The sequence below is a fragment of the Rhea pennata genome, chromosome 3 (assembly GCF_028389875.1).
Source record: "Rhea pennata isolate bPtePen1 chromosome 3, bPtePen1.pri, whole genome shotgun sequence".
Lineage (NCBI taxonomy): Eukaryota > Metazoa > Chordata > Aves > Rheiformes > Rheidae > Rhea > Rhea pennata.
In genome coordinates this window covers 26,544,485-26,561,546 of record NC_084665.1, presented here as the reverse complement: position 1 = coordinate 26,561,546, position 17,062 = coordinate 26,544,485, and the positions used below count along the sequence as shown (strand labels likewise).

General features: G+C 43.9%; 1 protein-coding gene across 1 annotated transcript; it reads right to left on the bottom strand.

Moving 5' to 3' along the window:
- Nucleotides 1–7,944: 7,944 nt before the first annotated feature.
- On the bottom strand, nucleotides 7,945–16,671 carry SLC30A1 (solute carrier family 30 member 1). Its single transcript, XM_062571855.1, has 2 exons — nucleotides 16,041–16,671; nucleotides 7,945–12,473 (listed from the first exon to the last, which is right to left on the bottom strand). Exons 1-2 carry the CDS (start codon nucleotides 16,669–16,671, stop codon nucleotides 11,557–11,559), a joined length of 1,548 nt encoding a protein of 515 aa, XP_062427839.1. The 3' UTR covers nucleotides 7,945–11,556.
- Nucleotides 16,672–17,062: the final 391 nt, after the last annotated feature.

The window sequence follows — 17,062 nt, the reverse complement described above, 5'->3', positions numbered from 1 at the left end:
TGTATGTGGAAACACTGAGGAGCCTAAATCCTGCTAAAAGTTGCCTGAGACTTTGACTCCCAAGGAGCACAGGGCTAGAGGTGCAAAAGCTTGGAGGCACTTCAGGGAGTAAACTGGGAGCCTGCTGGGGTTTTTGACGTGCCTGAGCAGCACGTTACCTCGGGGGTTGCTCTCACATCCTGCGAGGCAGCTGGTCCATGGGAGCCTCTGCTGACTTACATCATGGCCCGCGTCCAGCCTCTGTGGGACTGACGTGGTCCTTCCTTGTCCTGGGAGAAGATGATGGGGCAGCCTGGGATTAGGTGTGGATGGGTCCCGCTGCGGCCAGGGTTTCCCACCGGTCTCGCCGGCACCCCGTGCGCTGTGGCGCTTCTCCCAAGGCCCAGGGTAACCCCTTTCTCCGAGCCCTCCTTCTCCTTCCAGCCCAAGGGGCCGTGTGCCAGCGGGCTCTTTCGGTGTGCTGCACCTTTGCCGCGTTGCCTGCAGGCGCTTTGCGGAGGGCTCTCGTCTCACCGCCTGGCACACGAAAACAAAAAATAAAAACTCAGAAATGTTATCTCATCTTGGATGAACTTCGTCCGAGACGAAAACCAAACCGGAAGCATTTTCAGCGTGGCCAACATTTTCCTCCGTTTCCAGAAAAGAAAAGTGTGAGTCAGCAGGCTAAAGAAATCACAGAAACAGGTGGTGAGACACCCTGTGCGGGATTTGTGCAGTTGTTGTGGTCCTTACTGAGTCTAGTTTTAAAATGAATAAAAATACTCCTCTATGTTTGCTATTGATACATGTTTGCAGCTGTACAGACAATGGGACCTTGCAGTTTTGCTCCAACAGTTTTATTTATTTTGAGACAAAATCTCTTAACTTTTCTCTCCAGAGAGCCATTAAGACAGCCAAAGTCTGGCCAAAAAAAAAAAAAAAAAAGGGGGGGGGGGTTTCTGGCTCTTCTGGACATCAAAGAGAACAAAATGAGGAAAATGTTGAGCCTGACAGCTTCTGTATCCCTCCTAATTGACCTGCGCAGGAGTTTTTGTCTCAATATCACTTTCAGCCTGCTTTAGCTAAATAGCTTCAGGATACAACAGGTTAAAGCATCCTGCCGGGCAGAAAGCTTTTACTTGAAAGGTCTAACAGCCTTTCCCTTCATCTGCACTGCGTAGCTGGGATCATACAACGGCTAAAGTCATGAGCTTGTTAATGCTAAAATGACAGATGTTATAACAACAGGGTATTTATTAAGTTTCCCATTTTCCTGCTGTGTTCTCAGACCCCAGTTTCTTTCCAATGCTGCTCTTTGGTTTTTAATAATCAAAAGTTAACAGAAGTCTGTTTCCATCAGCCTAACAAGAAGTCATGCAAAGTGGGAAAAGAAAAAAAAAATAAACGGAAAATGTTTTATAAAGGCTCCTTCCCCCCATCTCAGCTTGACTTCTATTAAAAAAAAAGAAGCTGTATTAACTGTGCCTCTTTTTCTGCCCCGACGTCAGGGGATAGGCTTACCCTGTAGCGAGCGTAGCGTTAACCTCCTGCGCAAGCCCCGGGAAACGCTGCAGGAGAAGTCGGTGCCCCCGCCGGCCACGGTCCTGGCGGCTTCTGGCAGCTGGAATTGCGGCCTCTCGGGGAAGCCGACGGCCGGGCTCCCTGCTACCGACCCGCTGGGCTCGGGGAACCACGGCGTCCCGCTCGCTCGCGCGGAGACCCGGGGCGGCGAGACGCGGCTCCCGCGCGGAGGAGCTCGCGGAGACCCACGGTTCGCCCCGCGCGAGCCGCCGCCGCCGCGCTTCCCGGCCCCGGGGAGCGCTCCGTCCTCCCCTGCATGCTCTCCAGCGAGGATGGTGGTGGAGGACAAGCGTGACGGGGGGCAGAGGGAGCACCGCCACCTCCGTCCGAGTTCCCAGCGCGGCGGCGGGGCAGGCTCCTGCAGTCCTAATCCGCTCATCCCAGGTGATGAGGTGAAATTTCAGGTGAAATTTCATTGAATTTTCAGCTTTTCCTCCTCGGAGTGACTCTACTTAGACTAAGCATATTTGCAGAAGAAAACTATCCTTAGCAAGGGCTAAAGGTGTTGGGAATTAATCTAGCCCCATCTTCAGACAGTCTTCCACATTCCCAGGTCCTTAACACGTTGCTGCCAGGACTTGAGCTGGTTCAGAGTTTTTTAATCTCACTGAGCATATATATATATATATATATATATATATATATATATATATATATATATATATATATGTATATACCAGTATATATATATGTATATGCCAGCTTTGGCTCTGGCAGCCAGGACTGAAGGTGGCATTGTGGCAAAGTACTCTAAAGTCAATAAATCAATTTGATTACGATTTTCTCCTTTAAAAAGGATCTGTAGAAGGAAGCTGTTCAAAAGCCAGGATGATTGGTTTTGGTTAAAACCCTAAACACTTAGAGCTTTGCATAACGCTAGAGCAATCATTAATGGTGAGTGACCAGTTATTGCGATTGCTGCATTAGATTAAATTTTATGACTGGAGCCCATTTTCTTTATAGCTGATATTTAAAAAAAATACTGTGCTCTGAAGAATTGGACAGGTTTTGGAAAATGAAGTTTACTTCTCTCTTTTGTGAACTGCCTGGATTAGAAATCAGAATACAGAATTAGTAATTCATTTTCTTGTTATCCATGAATCATCTCCTCAGGAAGGCTAATTATTTTATTTGAAAACATCCTTAGTAATGGTTTAAAATATTTGCATTTGAACTTTAAAAACATACAACTATTTCTGTTACCTAAAAAGACTTTCAAACCCCCATCATCACTGAAATAAAGACGACCTATAACAACAATTCAGCTGTTTTCAGTCATTGCCGATGCATCGCACTGCATGAATCTCAGATTTATAATTTAAGGATGAAGTTCAGAGATAAAGGGAAAGGAAAAGATGGCAGCAGTCCACCCGAGTTGTTTATCTTACTTAAGCATTTTTTGTTCTGGCCCAAACCAATGACTTTGCCTTTTCAAGCTGTTATTTCGAAAGAGGAACTTGTGTTGCATAAGGACATCCTACATTTTATTTTACCTCATTTGCAGAAATACCACTGTATCGCTACTTTAACCATTGCAAGCAACAAAACCACGGTACAAAGCCATTGCTTTTGTCAAGCTGCAGTCTCTTAATGTAGGTTACTCCCCACCTGTTCAGGTGCTAAACTAGATTTCCGGTGTCCGATCTCTACACCGTTTTTATGGCAGTCTGCTACGCTTAGTGTTCTGGACTATCCTTTTCTGATGAAATTAAGGTTACGCTGGCTGTTGTCTCAGTCTTGGAAAGATTAGTCTCAATTTCATCTGTGATGTGTTTAAGCCTTCCCCCTCCCCCCCAAATCTTTGGATATCTTTGATTTTCCCAGTCATCACACGTAGGCCTCACGGTAATAAGCTGTTAAGCACTGCAGAGTTACAGGAGACCAAAGAACATCATTGCTCCCACCCAAACAACTGCAGAAGAAGAAAAAAGATAACCGGTCCCAAAGAAGGCACCCGTACGCCGGCAGCTGCTCACCCTTCCTCACCGCGGCTGCAGTTCTGCTTGCTCTCTGCCGACCAGGGCGGCCCCCGCGAGAGAGGTGAGCTGCCTTCCCAATCCCACCCGAGCACCGCGAAGCTTTCGGCAACAAAAATCCTGCAGATCCAATTCTCCGTCCTAGAAAAGGCTAAAAACTCCACCTCGCCCCTTCTTTTTCCGTGAGACACGCGTTGTTGCAACGCTGCTGTGAAGCAATACAGGAGACACCGGTGCAGAGGGAGGCCAGCAGCTACGCGCGGTGCAGGTCCCGCGCTGGCCGCGCTCCTGCGAGGAGCGGCGTGAGCAGCGAGGCACCAGCTCCCTGACACAACGCTGCCGCACATGCTGTCGAGTTTGTTATCCAAACAGCTTTCAGAAGACACTATTTTGACATTACCTGGCTTTCTGAGATGCTCTTTAGGAAGGACACGCAAGGCGAATGTCCTGCAGCTCCAGGTTAAATGGCACATTTTCTTCCTGAAGCAGTATGCACTTTCTCAACACAGGTGAATTACACAGCCGAGGCTAAAGCCTTCCAGCTAATCTTGTAAATTGATAGTAAGGTGCTTAAGCCGCATGGCTAAGCCTCTCTGAATGTTTTAAGGAAGAAAAATGTGTAAGTCTTCAGCAAATGGCATCAAGGTTTTGAATAATTTATACTCCTTTGGTGATCCTCTAAGCTTTTCACATCCTGCTAGCAAAATCATGCTGTTAATGTTATGTAAGTGCAATGATGACACCAGAGTTCTGCCCGTGGAGTTTGACTCAATATATATTTCTGCAGTTTTCCCAGTCTTTGAGAAAAGATAAGTGGGACATTACAGTGCCAAGTGTCACTCCACTTCCAAGCTGAAGCATATGTCCCACACACCTCCCTGCTCGTGATAGCTGGTGGGCTAACTCATCAACGTCTCTCCTCTGCACCTACTATATGTAGAGACAAAACTCTAAACACAGCTGCCAAGGTTGGCTAATACCTCTTGTGATAATTAAACACAATGATTTCTTAATTTTTTGAACAGCAGCATGAGGAACAAACTGCACTATGCCACTATGGATATTTAGAATATAAACAGTTTCAGCCCAGATTTTACCCGGTGATTTAATCCATGCTCTCCTAGACTCAGCAGGAAGCATGTAGAATCAACTGCATTAATTTGGGTCAAAACCCTATCACGTTGCCATAAAACAAACAAACAAACAAGCAAAAAGGTTATCACCCAAATTGTTAAGTCACATAATCCCTTTCTCTTCTACAACTGACCGGGAAAAAGCCCTCGAGCATCCCAGGACAGGAGCGGCGGGCTGTACCTCGAGGCAACACTGGCTCCTGCAGAAGTCATGAGGGCATGGTAATGCACACTGCATTTGCCTGGGAAGTATTCGCTCCCGAGCTGGGTCGCGAGGACTTCATCAGGGAAGCGCCACGACCCAGTTAACCGCTCAGACTTCCCCTGCCGTCCGCACGGCAGGCGCCTGCTGCACTGCTCCCTCGGCTAGAAGGGCTGCACGGTGCCGCCAAGCAGATCGGCACAGCCGGCTCCGGGTCCTCGGCCCTCCCCTGCTGCCGAAACCGCGCGCCGGCAGCGCCGGGGCGCGCTCGGCAAACACGCTCTGAAGCGAAATCGGAGTGGCAGCGAGGTTATGCCTCTGCTGCAGAGCACAACTGAAAACGTGGCAAACCTGAAATGAATCTAATCAAATCAATTAAATTAAATCAATTAAATTTAACAAATCCAGCTCGCAATTCCAGCAGCGACGGCAGGGAAGACGGAGCAGAACAGACCTCAGCACAGAGGCGAGCAGCGCAAGTACAAACGCAGGAAGCCCAGCAGGTTGCACATCCTGTTCCACGGCATCAGCACAGCTATTCTTAGCTGTGCTAGCTTAGCGCAAGGAAAACGTGCGATGCCCACCCGGGCTGCAACCAGATGTGGAGCGTGTATGACATGAGGGGGGATTAAAGTTTGACCTGACCAGCAGGGCTAACAACACTATTTTGAAGTTTGTCTTCATTGTCCAGAAAAGAAAAAAAAAAGTGCAAATATATGTGTGTATATATTGTATATATACTTACACACACACAAAATAATAAACAAAGAGGAATATTTTCTTCTACCTCTCTTGAAAAACAGTTTCTCCAGTGATACAGCATTCCCTGCCACCATGTCAAAGCATTGCCAAATTACTAGCTCAGGGCTACTACCCAGCCTTCAAAACACCATCCCACATCTGAAGGCTTGAGGATCTCATCCTGACATTTCCATGGCAAAGGCTTCATGCCAGGTTTGGGATGCTTGCATAGGCCAGACTGAGACAAAAGTTCCTGCTGAAAGCGCTCTCCTGCTTGAAGTCTGACTTCCATCCTGCCCTTCCCCTGTGGCATCAGCTCCTCCAAAGCAAAAATAGCAAGAAGGAATTGTTCAAGGAGTTGGATCCGGTCCTTGAGGTGGTCATGCAATGGGTCTTGGTAGGAGACTGCAGTGTAGGATTGACAGGGGTGAAGACACATGTGCAGGCAAAAACCAGCTACAGACCTGAAGCTTCCCATCCCATCCTATTAATCAAAAAATCCACACTAGCATGTCTCACAAAGAATGCTTGTTTAAGGACAGATCACATTTTTTTCATGATGTAGAAGTAGCTTTGCAATATACCTTCCTACAGCTACAGAGAGCTAGTAACACATCATTGCAAGTTTATGGACAGCTCAGGGCAGACCTTACCAACAATCCTGCCCTCCTCAGTATTAAAACTGAGCAACTAATTCTTTTAATTGCACCTGGAATGAAGACAGTTGAAGGCCGTGATTTTACAACTCATCTATTAATTCTGCTTCTGCTTGTGCTCTGTGTTTGTTTCTGAGATTTTGGGAGACTGTGGAAGTGCATTCCTACTAGTCACATCTCTTCCTAGAAATTAACCTAATAAAAAAAACCCAGCTAAAGGTATTTGATACTACAGAGCTCCATTTATTTTCCCGGGACTTCAGTACTCCATCCAAAGAACCCTCCCAAAACAAACAACACTCCCCCCCCCCCAAAATAGCATTTATTTAAAAAGAAGACAAGAAGAAATTTCATCAATGAAATCTAGCTATGTCGACTGTATTTCAACACTGCTCAGAAACAGGATCCAGGACATGAAAGAAGCCAAACGTATCCCACGTGCTTTTTGCAAACATATAGGTATTTTTCAGTACTGTAGTTTTGCCTTTAAACTATTTAGATAACACAGAGAATGTAAAAGGATAAACCTGAGCCTGCTAAAAGATGGTACTGTACCTAAAAAAGGCAGCTAACCACACAAACCAAAGGTCGTAAGGAATAATCATAACTCCTGTTATCAGCAAAGTTAGGTTTAACTTGGAAAATTATCAAGACTGGCTTTAGCTCAGGCAGATGAAGCATCCACCTCTTCCCACCCAGCCAAGAAAAAGCCAAAATTAACACAGAACTGAAGAACTTAAACACAGATCTAAAAAGGGAGTAACTGATGCTATGCCGTGAAACTAAAACAGTCAGAGCGTATTTAGATACTCTTAAAAATAGTCCACAGAATTTCCCATTCCCTTCACATGGAACGCAGAACATCTAGATATAAAATCTGCCCTGTCTGCCCCTGCTGCACCAGTTTCTCCACAGCTGAAGAGATTAGAAAGTGCAAAGGGGGAGGCAGGGGAAAGAGAAAGGCAGGAAGCACTCTCCCTCCCCTTAAACTCCACCAGTGTCTAAAGTCTGATGGCCCAATTTCAGAAGCACAAAGTATCAGTTTAGCTAAACCTGGTACAAGTCTTAGGACAGTCAGGGGGCTCTCCTATTTTTTAGAGTGGAGGGAAAAATAAGCAAATCCAGAATTAAGATTATAATACAGGTTATAAAACAGATTTTCTGCAGCAAAATTTTAAAATATTACAGTACTATTTTTTTTAAAAATCCATAAAACTTAAGTATTTTCAATTGTTCTTCAAAAGACAGCCTTGTACTGGCAGATGCTTTGGACTCACTCCTACAAATAATTCTTTGCATGCAAGTAACTACTCGTCAGCCCCAGGAAACTATTTATGAATTTAGAAATTTGCAGGACTGAGCCCTTCCCATGACTTTTTGGGAGTCACAAGTCAGAGCTAGTTTTGTCTTTTGCATAACTATGTGTACCTCCATACTGAATACCTGCAGCATAAAAGACAAAGTCTAGAGCAGATGTTGACAGCAACCTAGCTAAAACTGTAAGAAGTCCCATAGACGCAATTTACTCTGCTAAAAAGTAAAGCTTCATGATACTGTGGCAAGCCTACTGTATGTTGTTCTACATGGCAACCTAAATGCAGATATAATTTAAGAAATGACTCAAATAACATGTTTCTGGACAAGACGTAGTAAATGTAAAAGACTTCACCCAATGATGTTGGTACATCTGACACGTTTAATCAGAAGCATAAACAATCTAGACATTGAAATACAAACGTTTTTTCCTTAAAATCAGTGTTCCGTATTTTTTATTTTAAAAATTCAGGAATGTGATACACAATACAATTAGCTCCCCACCACTGCAGTGTTCACTTACATGAGATTCACTAGTTTCATGCTTTGTGGAAAAAAAAGACAGATTGCACAGTATTTTTGAATGCTCCCAGTATTCTGGAACTGTGATCTTCAGAATAAACCAAGTCTGTGTAATCACAGACAAGGTTAAAAAAAAAATCAAGCTATATTGCAAGTTAGCAGGCTACAGCTGCATCTAGTACAGCCAAAACAAACACACAAATTGTGTCCCTGCTGCTGTACAGCCATCACCTTGACCTGACTACATACTTAGAGTGAACTTACCATTGAGGGCTAGAGAGACTCAAGGGCCCCCATTAACACCAGCTGGTGCTGCACATGCACAACCTCACCTGACAAAGAGAGCGCACACGACTCTCCCTTCCGCCCCATCACCATCATCATCATCACATTTGCATCCTGTCCTGGTAATAAAAATAACGTTGAGGAGAGCTTTGTGTCTTTTAAGCTAGCCATTGCCCGCAATGGACACAGTAATAGAAAAATATGACTTCTGGCAGGAAAAAAAAAAAAGATTAAATAGTTACAATGGAATTAGTGGCTACAATTCCGTCTATTCAGATGCGTTTACTGAGACTGTTAACCAACAGTGGCAACTGTCAAGACTTAACAGTTGCTCTCTTTTTATAAAAGCAACAGGAGAGAAATAAGTCAGGCTTGTCAGTGCTACTATGGTTTGTCTTGGGTTTTTTGGTTTTGCTTTTTTTTTTTTTTTTTTTTAATAAACTAAAGAGCAGTAGTTCTATGACGCATTAGTGATATACAGCAGGACCTAAACAATTCATACTCATAATGACTGAGACCAATTTCAAACTAGCGAGCAAAGTAATTAATGAAGTTTACCATAAAAAGCAAGGATACACATTTCAAAAAAAAAAAAAAGTACTTTGTTCATTTCAAAATTTACTTGGTTAATACTTTGTAGCATACTAGCAGTGGTAGTATATTTTGCAAGTGTAGTCTCATACAAGTTCTCATTTAACAGTCAACTCTAGATCATATACAGGTAACAGGAGAAAGTTAAGATAATTCAGACAAAAAACATATAAATACTATATTAACATATTTAAATTAGTCCATGAGACTATACAACAAGCATAAACACAGAGAAAGTTTGGTGATGCTGATGATTGTGAAGCACCAACATCTCCAAGCTAGCATGAAGCTTAACTGACACATCCACACAGCACAGCTCTCTGTGGATGCATCTGACCAGCCAAGAGGCAATATAACTGCACAGCGCCGCGCTGCACCCAAGCTACTAAACCCCGTGAGAGCAGGCTCATGCCAAGCTGGCCTGAGCGCCTCCAGGCTGAGCTCCCCTACTTTGCCAATGCTTTGGCACACAGCATTTGGCCAAAGCATTGGTATATGCAGAGCTAGTTTGGCTGCGTACGCTGCACACTTAATATACAACACTGGTAATCCACCCATGGATAATCGAGAGTTGACTGCAATGCTCTGCTGAGAAGCCAAGTAAGACCACTGACACAACCTGGGCAATCCAGGTCTAATGAACAGCAGACTATTTGAACTACATAGGAGCAATTATCATACGAGACACATATTAGAAATGCAACTAGCAAGATGTTCTGAAGGCAAAGCTACATTCCCTTCACTAAAAAAAAATTCTTTAAAAAAAATCTACATTTAAATACTGTTAAAAACCTGAAAACCACAGCATCCAAGAATTTCATAAGGCCAAAACTATCCTCAGTTCCCTCTGTTGTGCCTAGGTATTGCAACACATCTGTAGAAGGAGTAAACACTAAGTAATTAACATTTTACACTCCTTCCAGTGCCTTCCAGTAACAGATCTCAGAGCTCTTCACACATGAGTTAAGCCTCACAACATCCCTGTGAGGTAGGTATTATCCCCATTTTAAGACAGGGAAACCGAGGCAGAGTGTTTATCTGACATGTCCAGAGTCATACAGCAAGCAATGGAAGATCTGGGTTGCCTTTTCCAGTTTTGAGCACAGGAGTCGTCAATTAATTACAAGGCATTATTTCCCATATATAACTTGAAGGTGAATCTAAAGGGCCAGGGAGTTTATTAGAGACTGAAGTTTTAGATTCCTTGTTTACTTTATCTTCAACTCTCATCTACTCTCTGCTGAATCCACAGAGTCCACAGATCAGTTTCTCCTTTGTAAAGGTGTAAGGTGGCAGCACACTGTAACAGCTTCTTTAGAGCCAGTTGTCAAATAACTGAGTCAACATTTTAAAACATAGATTTAGATCTATCAGTAAGTGAAATCATGTGATACACATCTTAAAGTGCAAAAAAAAAAAACAGTGAATGAAATCCTACCCCCTCAGACTCCTTCAGAAGTCAGCAGAATGCTCCTAGACGTCACCGAGGCCAGGACTCCTGCCACTGTAAGTGCTTACAGATACACTGAACTACAGCAAAAGGCATCACTGAATGACTTTCTAGGGAAGCTACAGTTTACGCTTTTGAGAAGCATAAGCTACACTGCCAGTGCTTGACAGATTTCCTCCTGATAAAGATCTTATTGACATTACTGAGATAAAAGGATTGATTAGTTAACTGAGCATCCGTTAAAACTGAAGCTCCAACTCTTCATTCATAGCACTGTCAGTCAAGGATTCTTTAAGCTTCAAAAATTGTTATGATGAGACACAACTTGGAGATAAGGAAGAACACCAGAAAATCCATAAAATACTAAAGTATGTGTTACTTTATCTGCTAGTCTCACGTCTTGATCACAGAGCAGTATATAGCAGCTTGAACTTTCACTCTGATAGAAAAAAAACCTTTCACATCTGCTATTTTCATAGGCGGTTGATTTTAATTACCTTACCATAAAAAGATGGGACAGTTTCTAACAATCACATGATGTTTTCTTTAAAATATGCTATATGATAAATTCATTAGAAAAGCCTTCATATTTTTTATTACATAGGTTTAAGAAAAATATGTGAAACTGACAAAGTGGTTTCCAGTTTTAAGTAGTTATAGCTTTAAAAACGTTCTACGAACTTTGGTTTCCTTAGGGTTTCTAAATAAACAATATATTAAAATATCTACAAATCAAATATTAAAGGAAAAAGTAGGTCCAAGAAATCTGTAACACATATTGAGTTCCTATATACTTATCCCTCAAATATCTTTTCATACGAAAAAAAATTTAATTTGAAGCACAACAAAAAGTGTCTCAGCTGAAATGTTGAAACTGGTTTTCTGAAGTTGTTACAGCATGGTGCACTTTCTGTCTGTCTCAGTACAAAGTCAACACAAACACATTGTATCATGACAGTGACATTATGTTCTTTAAAACAAGCATTCTAGATTTAGCAATATGACAAGAACAAGGACTTCAGCAATTATACTACTTGGCAAAATTGCATCTCAAACATCTGTCCCTTCCTCTTGCAATATAGCTGTTGTCAAAGTCATCGAAACTCAGGTAGCACCATTCCGGGAGTTACAGAGATGATTCAAACTGCTCATTTTGATCAGCATTTGCCTCCAGCCTAACCGAAGGTATGCTCTCTGATTTAGTCCTTCTGGTTTTGTTATGCGGAAATTCAGTGACAACTTCTGAACAAGAAATACTAAGTGAGGAAGATTTTTCTGTCTTCTTTCCAGCAGTATCTTCTCCTGTTCCGCAACACTGCTTCAAAGCACACTGAGTTCGGCAAGGGAACTCGCATTTCCCTCTCCCTGATTCAGAGCCAACACTGGCAAACTCAGGCTGAATGGTAGTTGCATGAATCCCTTCATCATGAAAGATCTCTTTTATGCGTTTTGCCACCATCATGTATGTGGAAGGGTCGGGACATTTTATGTGAGCAGTGCCAATGATCCTACTGCCTGCTAGTTGCCAAATGTGTAATTCATGGACTGCTTCAACTCCTTCAAGGGTACGTAATTTTGAGTTCAAAGAATGAACATCTATTTGTTTGGGAACAGTCTGCAGAAGTATAAGGGCTGACTCCCTAAGTAACGGGTAAGTTGTGTAAAGGAGTATACAAACCATTATCAAACAAAGGACAGGATCTAAATATAGCAACCAGCATGGGCCAGCCACTGTAATGCTCTCTTGCTCAGATTGGTTAGTTTTGCCAAGTGGTTGGGATAAAGTAGCATTTTCCATGCAATGATTATTGACACATGGATTAATGCAGGGCCCGTCTCTGGGGCATGGATTCCACAAACTATAAAAGAGCAAGGCATTCACCACCACAATTACTGAACCTAAGGCATCTCCAAAAACATGCAGAAAAACTCCACGCATGTTAAGCTGCGCACTAGAGTCTTCTTCAACCTCCTCTACATCCAGAGAGTAATGACCAGCATTCCCATTAACTTGTAGGTCAGTCATGTCATCTTTCATATCACCTGACAAGAAAGCAGGAAAATGATTAGACATGCTATAGCACTAAGCAATATTACTGTAATTCCATATAAAATAACAACCAACATATGTTTGTCATATTCCATACGAAACCGAATAACAAGCAACTCAGCCCCTAACACTTACCAAAATTTTCTCTGGCTGAGAAATACCAGTTGTCCCAATAAATGATCTAAATATTCTAGAGGGCAACTGTTTCTATATGGAGCTTAAAAACGTATAGTGGCAAAATATGAAGAAGAATGCATTTGAATTTATTTTACTGAAAGCTGGTTCCACATTTTCTGTTGTTTAAGCATTTGATTACTTGCTGTTCATTCCTTAAACAAAACACAGAACTACAGAGCTTATAAAAGCTGGTTAAGTAGCTAAGTAACTTATGATCCATTTGTTCCTTCTTTTCAAAAGCCAGAAGAATAATTACATTGCTAAAAACCTCTCTTAAACCATAGTACTGTGTTTACACTTTATATTAAAATTTAGGAGGCCAGAAGTTCAAAAGCGGTACAGATACTACTTCATAGTTACATAGTTCATAGTTTAGATATTTCTCTTTAGGTTTAGAGTTTCATTTTCAAAAGACTTCTCAATTCAAGTATAAGGAAGTTTTCCTGAGATGGAACACACAGCCAGCAGAACTGATACACTGAGCCGAGCTTTTAGGTCTAAAATGCAAGATTTATCAGCAGTATTGACTACAGGACAGTACCAGTCTGAAATATAGTACAATCTCTGAAGTTCTCAAAGGCCATGAACTGGTGTTCTTTATATATCACAATACACAAGCAGATATATTTTAGCACTTGTTTTAGAATACTTTCTTTTAAAGTGACATATAGGTGTTGACATCCAAAATGATGCATCATAAACCACATAATGCACAAATGAATATTTAAGTCCCCTTTGTCAAAAGTGTCTTTGATACCACCAACTCTTACTAGTTACAGAGGAATAAGCTCACACATCACTATAAAGAGGCACCGCCAAACTTTTCAAAGAAAAGTATTTTCCAACTTTAATAATTTTGAAGTATTTCACACAATTAACCTCTAACTTTTCTTCAGAAATTCTTCTTTGGGCAGAAAACCTGCAGCGTTAAAGAAATCTAATGGGAATTAGCTGCTCGCCTTAAAAACTGAAGCAAGGACTTCTTGCTGCAGCCAGGGTTATTCAGTTCAGAGCTCTGTAAACATTAACATGCTAGTATGACCTATAGCTTTTGCCACTCTGCTATCAAGGCTGTGGTTCTGTATCATAAAAATGTCTACAAGTTCTTTCTTTTATTAAGAAGGGGGGAGGGGGTACTCTTAATGAAGAGGGCTGAATGGGTAAGTTCCAAGCCCAGGATTCATTACGCCATATATCACACTTCTGTACTAAAGCTCCAGCTACATTTTCCATACAACTTCTAGAAGTTATGGAATAGGGAAATGCCACTAGGATCTGTAACTTTCCAGTAGAACTCAATAAATTAGAGGAAGATATCTCAGGTTACAGATTTCAGACCTCTGGATTCACAATGAGAACAAAGACAACCTTCTCTGACACCCTACAGCACACCAAGTACTTGGATCAAAGGAGATCAGAAAATCAGTAGACCTATCCATAAGGGGTGGATGACAGGAAGCACAGCTCCAGGAAGCTCTTAAGATTTTTTTTTTAATGGCAACTGGTTAAAATGTGTCAATTTGAAATATGTCTGATTTGAATTTAACAATAAAGTGATTACTTTATATAAAGTGTAGGCATAAAGATTACCTGCACATACTACCCCTGGCTATTACTGCATTTCCATTTCAACCTTAGGAAAACCCTACCCCCATTTGTAATTTTCAATGAAGGCATAACGGTACTGTCGATCATTTCTCTAGTCTTCACTTACAGATCTCACACCTTCTTTTAAGTTCTCAAGCACCATTACCTTTAACATTTCCATAGGTTAACTATGAATAACTCAATCCATTACATAATCATGACATGGCATTGAGAACATACAAACTTCTTTGAAAATTTTACATACGACCAAAATTATGCCCTATTACATACTAAATACCCACAACAAATTATTCTTTATTGCCAGAAGGATATCCATGAGAAACTCCAGAGAAGTTAGCTGAAAACAATGATATTTTAATCCATATGAGAATTCAATCCTTTAATAGAGACCTAGTCAAAAATTTAGCTAAAAGCACAACTCAGGTTTCACTATGCAAGGACAATGCATGAATTTAGATATCAATTAGATTAATGGCCAAAGGAATTTTGTATTGTTTGAAACTAATTATTAGGATACCTACCTTGGAAGTGGCACAATATTAGGAGGCTTATTATGTGGTCAAGAAAATGGTGTATTGAATTCAGAAGAACTTTCCTATCCTCTTGCAAAACCTGACTTTTCAAAAGCAACATGGAGCCAAAATACTAAAGAAGAAAAGACAGAGAGAGGAAAGAGAGAGAAACTGCTAAGTTTCTCAAATGTGTAATGGAAGCTCTGACCATAGAAATACCAAAACTGTAACAAAGTTCACTCTGTATAAGGAAGCTCAATTTAAATCTAAAACAATTGTCTCCTGATGTCACCCTGAACATAACGGAGGAACATGAGCACTGAAACTGTTTCTGTGCTGTAGCGGGAATGCCATATGATTAAAGTAAGGAAGTAGCAATTACATGCCTTTCACTCTGCTAGTATGCAGCACTTGGCTTTGAGCAAGTGACTTCAGAATGAACTATCCAAGCCTTTGGAGCCATTAAAAAAATAACGAAAGCAGCTCCCTCCTGCAGAGGAGGCAGTTTGATCAGAATTGGAGAGATTGTAAGTTTATGTACGCACGCAAGTGAGTGGGAAGCTGCATGCATTAGGGAGCTAAAGGAAAACTAATTCAAAGAAACCATGCCTGTACTTTGAAACCAGCAAGCTCCACACTCAGCAGCTATTACATGACTTCTGCCATTCTAACTCACACTTCTAAGATTTCTTCCTACTAATAAGCATATCCTGAAGTAGTACAACATTGTTACGATGGAATATACTTCCATATGCATTACTTCACTTCAAACTAAGAACATGTCTCAGGTAGCCAACAATCAACCCAACCGAGAGATCTGACTGTCAGGACCAAAATGTTGAGCTGTACTCTATTTGACGGACAGCGTGTTCAGAAGGTGTTAGGGTAATGACTTGTGACAGCTTGTGTTGCTAGGCAAAAACATTTGTCACGTGCCTTCTCTACCAGCATCAACTTTTTTCAGGGCAAACTGTGTTATCCTAAGACTCCTTTGGGTGCTACCCTGTCTACAAGATGAAGATACAACTTAAGGAGCGCTTTGAGGCGCTTGAAGAAAAGGCACAGAGGTGCAACTACAGTGCGTCCCCGCACACTGATAGAAAGCTTGTTGCCTCTTCCTCAGCAATAAGGAGATGGTCCCCATGAAGCCTGTGCCAGGCAGCAGTGGGGTGCCCACATCCTTCCTTGGGGAAAAGGCCTCTCTTCCTTTCCCGACAGCTCTGTGCTGGGATGGTAGAGGGCAAGAGGCACCGCAGGACTTACCTAGCTTCTCCTGGCCGACTCCGTTGGAGCTGCTGCAGTTCTCCACCAACGTGCTGGTCTCCTCCCGGTGCAGGGCAGCATCCCCATCCCCGGGCGGCTGCTCGGGTTTGGAGCCACCACGGGAGTGCTGCCTGCCGCTGTGCGAGTGCCCGTGTCCATGGGCATGGCCGTGGCCACCAACACCATGGTGGTTGAAGAGGCAGAGCCCCAGCAGGTTGATGATGAGTCCTGCCACCCCCACACCGATGACCACCAGCGGCTGCTGGATCTCGTGGGGCTCCGTGAAGCGCTCGATGGCCTCCAACAGGATGGTGAAGCAGAGGGCGGTGAGGAAGACGGCGTTGACGAGGGCGCCCATCACCTCGGCCCGCACCCAGCCAAAGGTGTTCTTCTTGGTGGCACGGGTGCGCTGGGCGAAGCGCACGGCCACCAGTGCCACGACCAGGGCCATGACATCGGAGAGCATGTGGAAGGAGTCGGAGAGCATGGCCAGCGACGACGTGACCCGGCTCACCACCACCTCCACCACGAAGAAGAGGAAGGTGAGCGCCAGCATGCACAGCAGCCGGGCCCGCCGGTTCTGCCACCACCGCGGCCCGCCCGGCCCCTTCGCAGCCATCCCCCCGCACATCGCGGCGGGGCAGCGGCGGCCGCCGCCGCGCGGCGCCGAGCAGGCGCGGAGCAGGCGCGGGGAGAGCCGCCGCCGCCGCCGCCGGCGGTTGGCGCGGCCAACGGCCCCTGGGCGCGGCGGCGGAGCCCCGAGCGCGAGCGCGGCCCGGCCGCCGCCGCTCCCTCCGCAGCCGCTGGGCGAGCAAACTTTGCACCCGAGCCCCCTCACTCTTTCCACACGGAACCCGAGCCGGCGCGGCCACGCCCCCCCGCCCGCGCCCCATTGGCCGCCGCCCCCCCGCCGCCGCCGCCGCGCGCCCGCCCCCGCCCCCCGCCTCTCCCGCCATTGGCCCGCTCGCCCTCGCGACGGCCGGCGCCGCCCCGCCGGCGCCGCCCGCTGGCCGCGGCGGCAC

What these genes read in the sequence shown, in the direction of transcription:
- SLC30A1 (XM_062571855.1), bottom strand. Translation starts at nt 16,671, where the DNA reads ATGTGCGGGGGGATGGCTGCGAAGGGGCCGGGCGGGCCGCGGTGGTGG. An exon ending in AGTCGGCCAGGAGAAGCTAG is followed by an intron (nt 12,474 to 16,040) that starts GTAAGTCCTGCG and finishes CTTTCTTGTCAG; the next exon opens with GTGATATGAAAGATGACATG.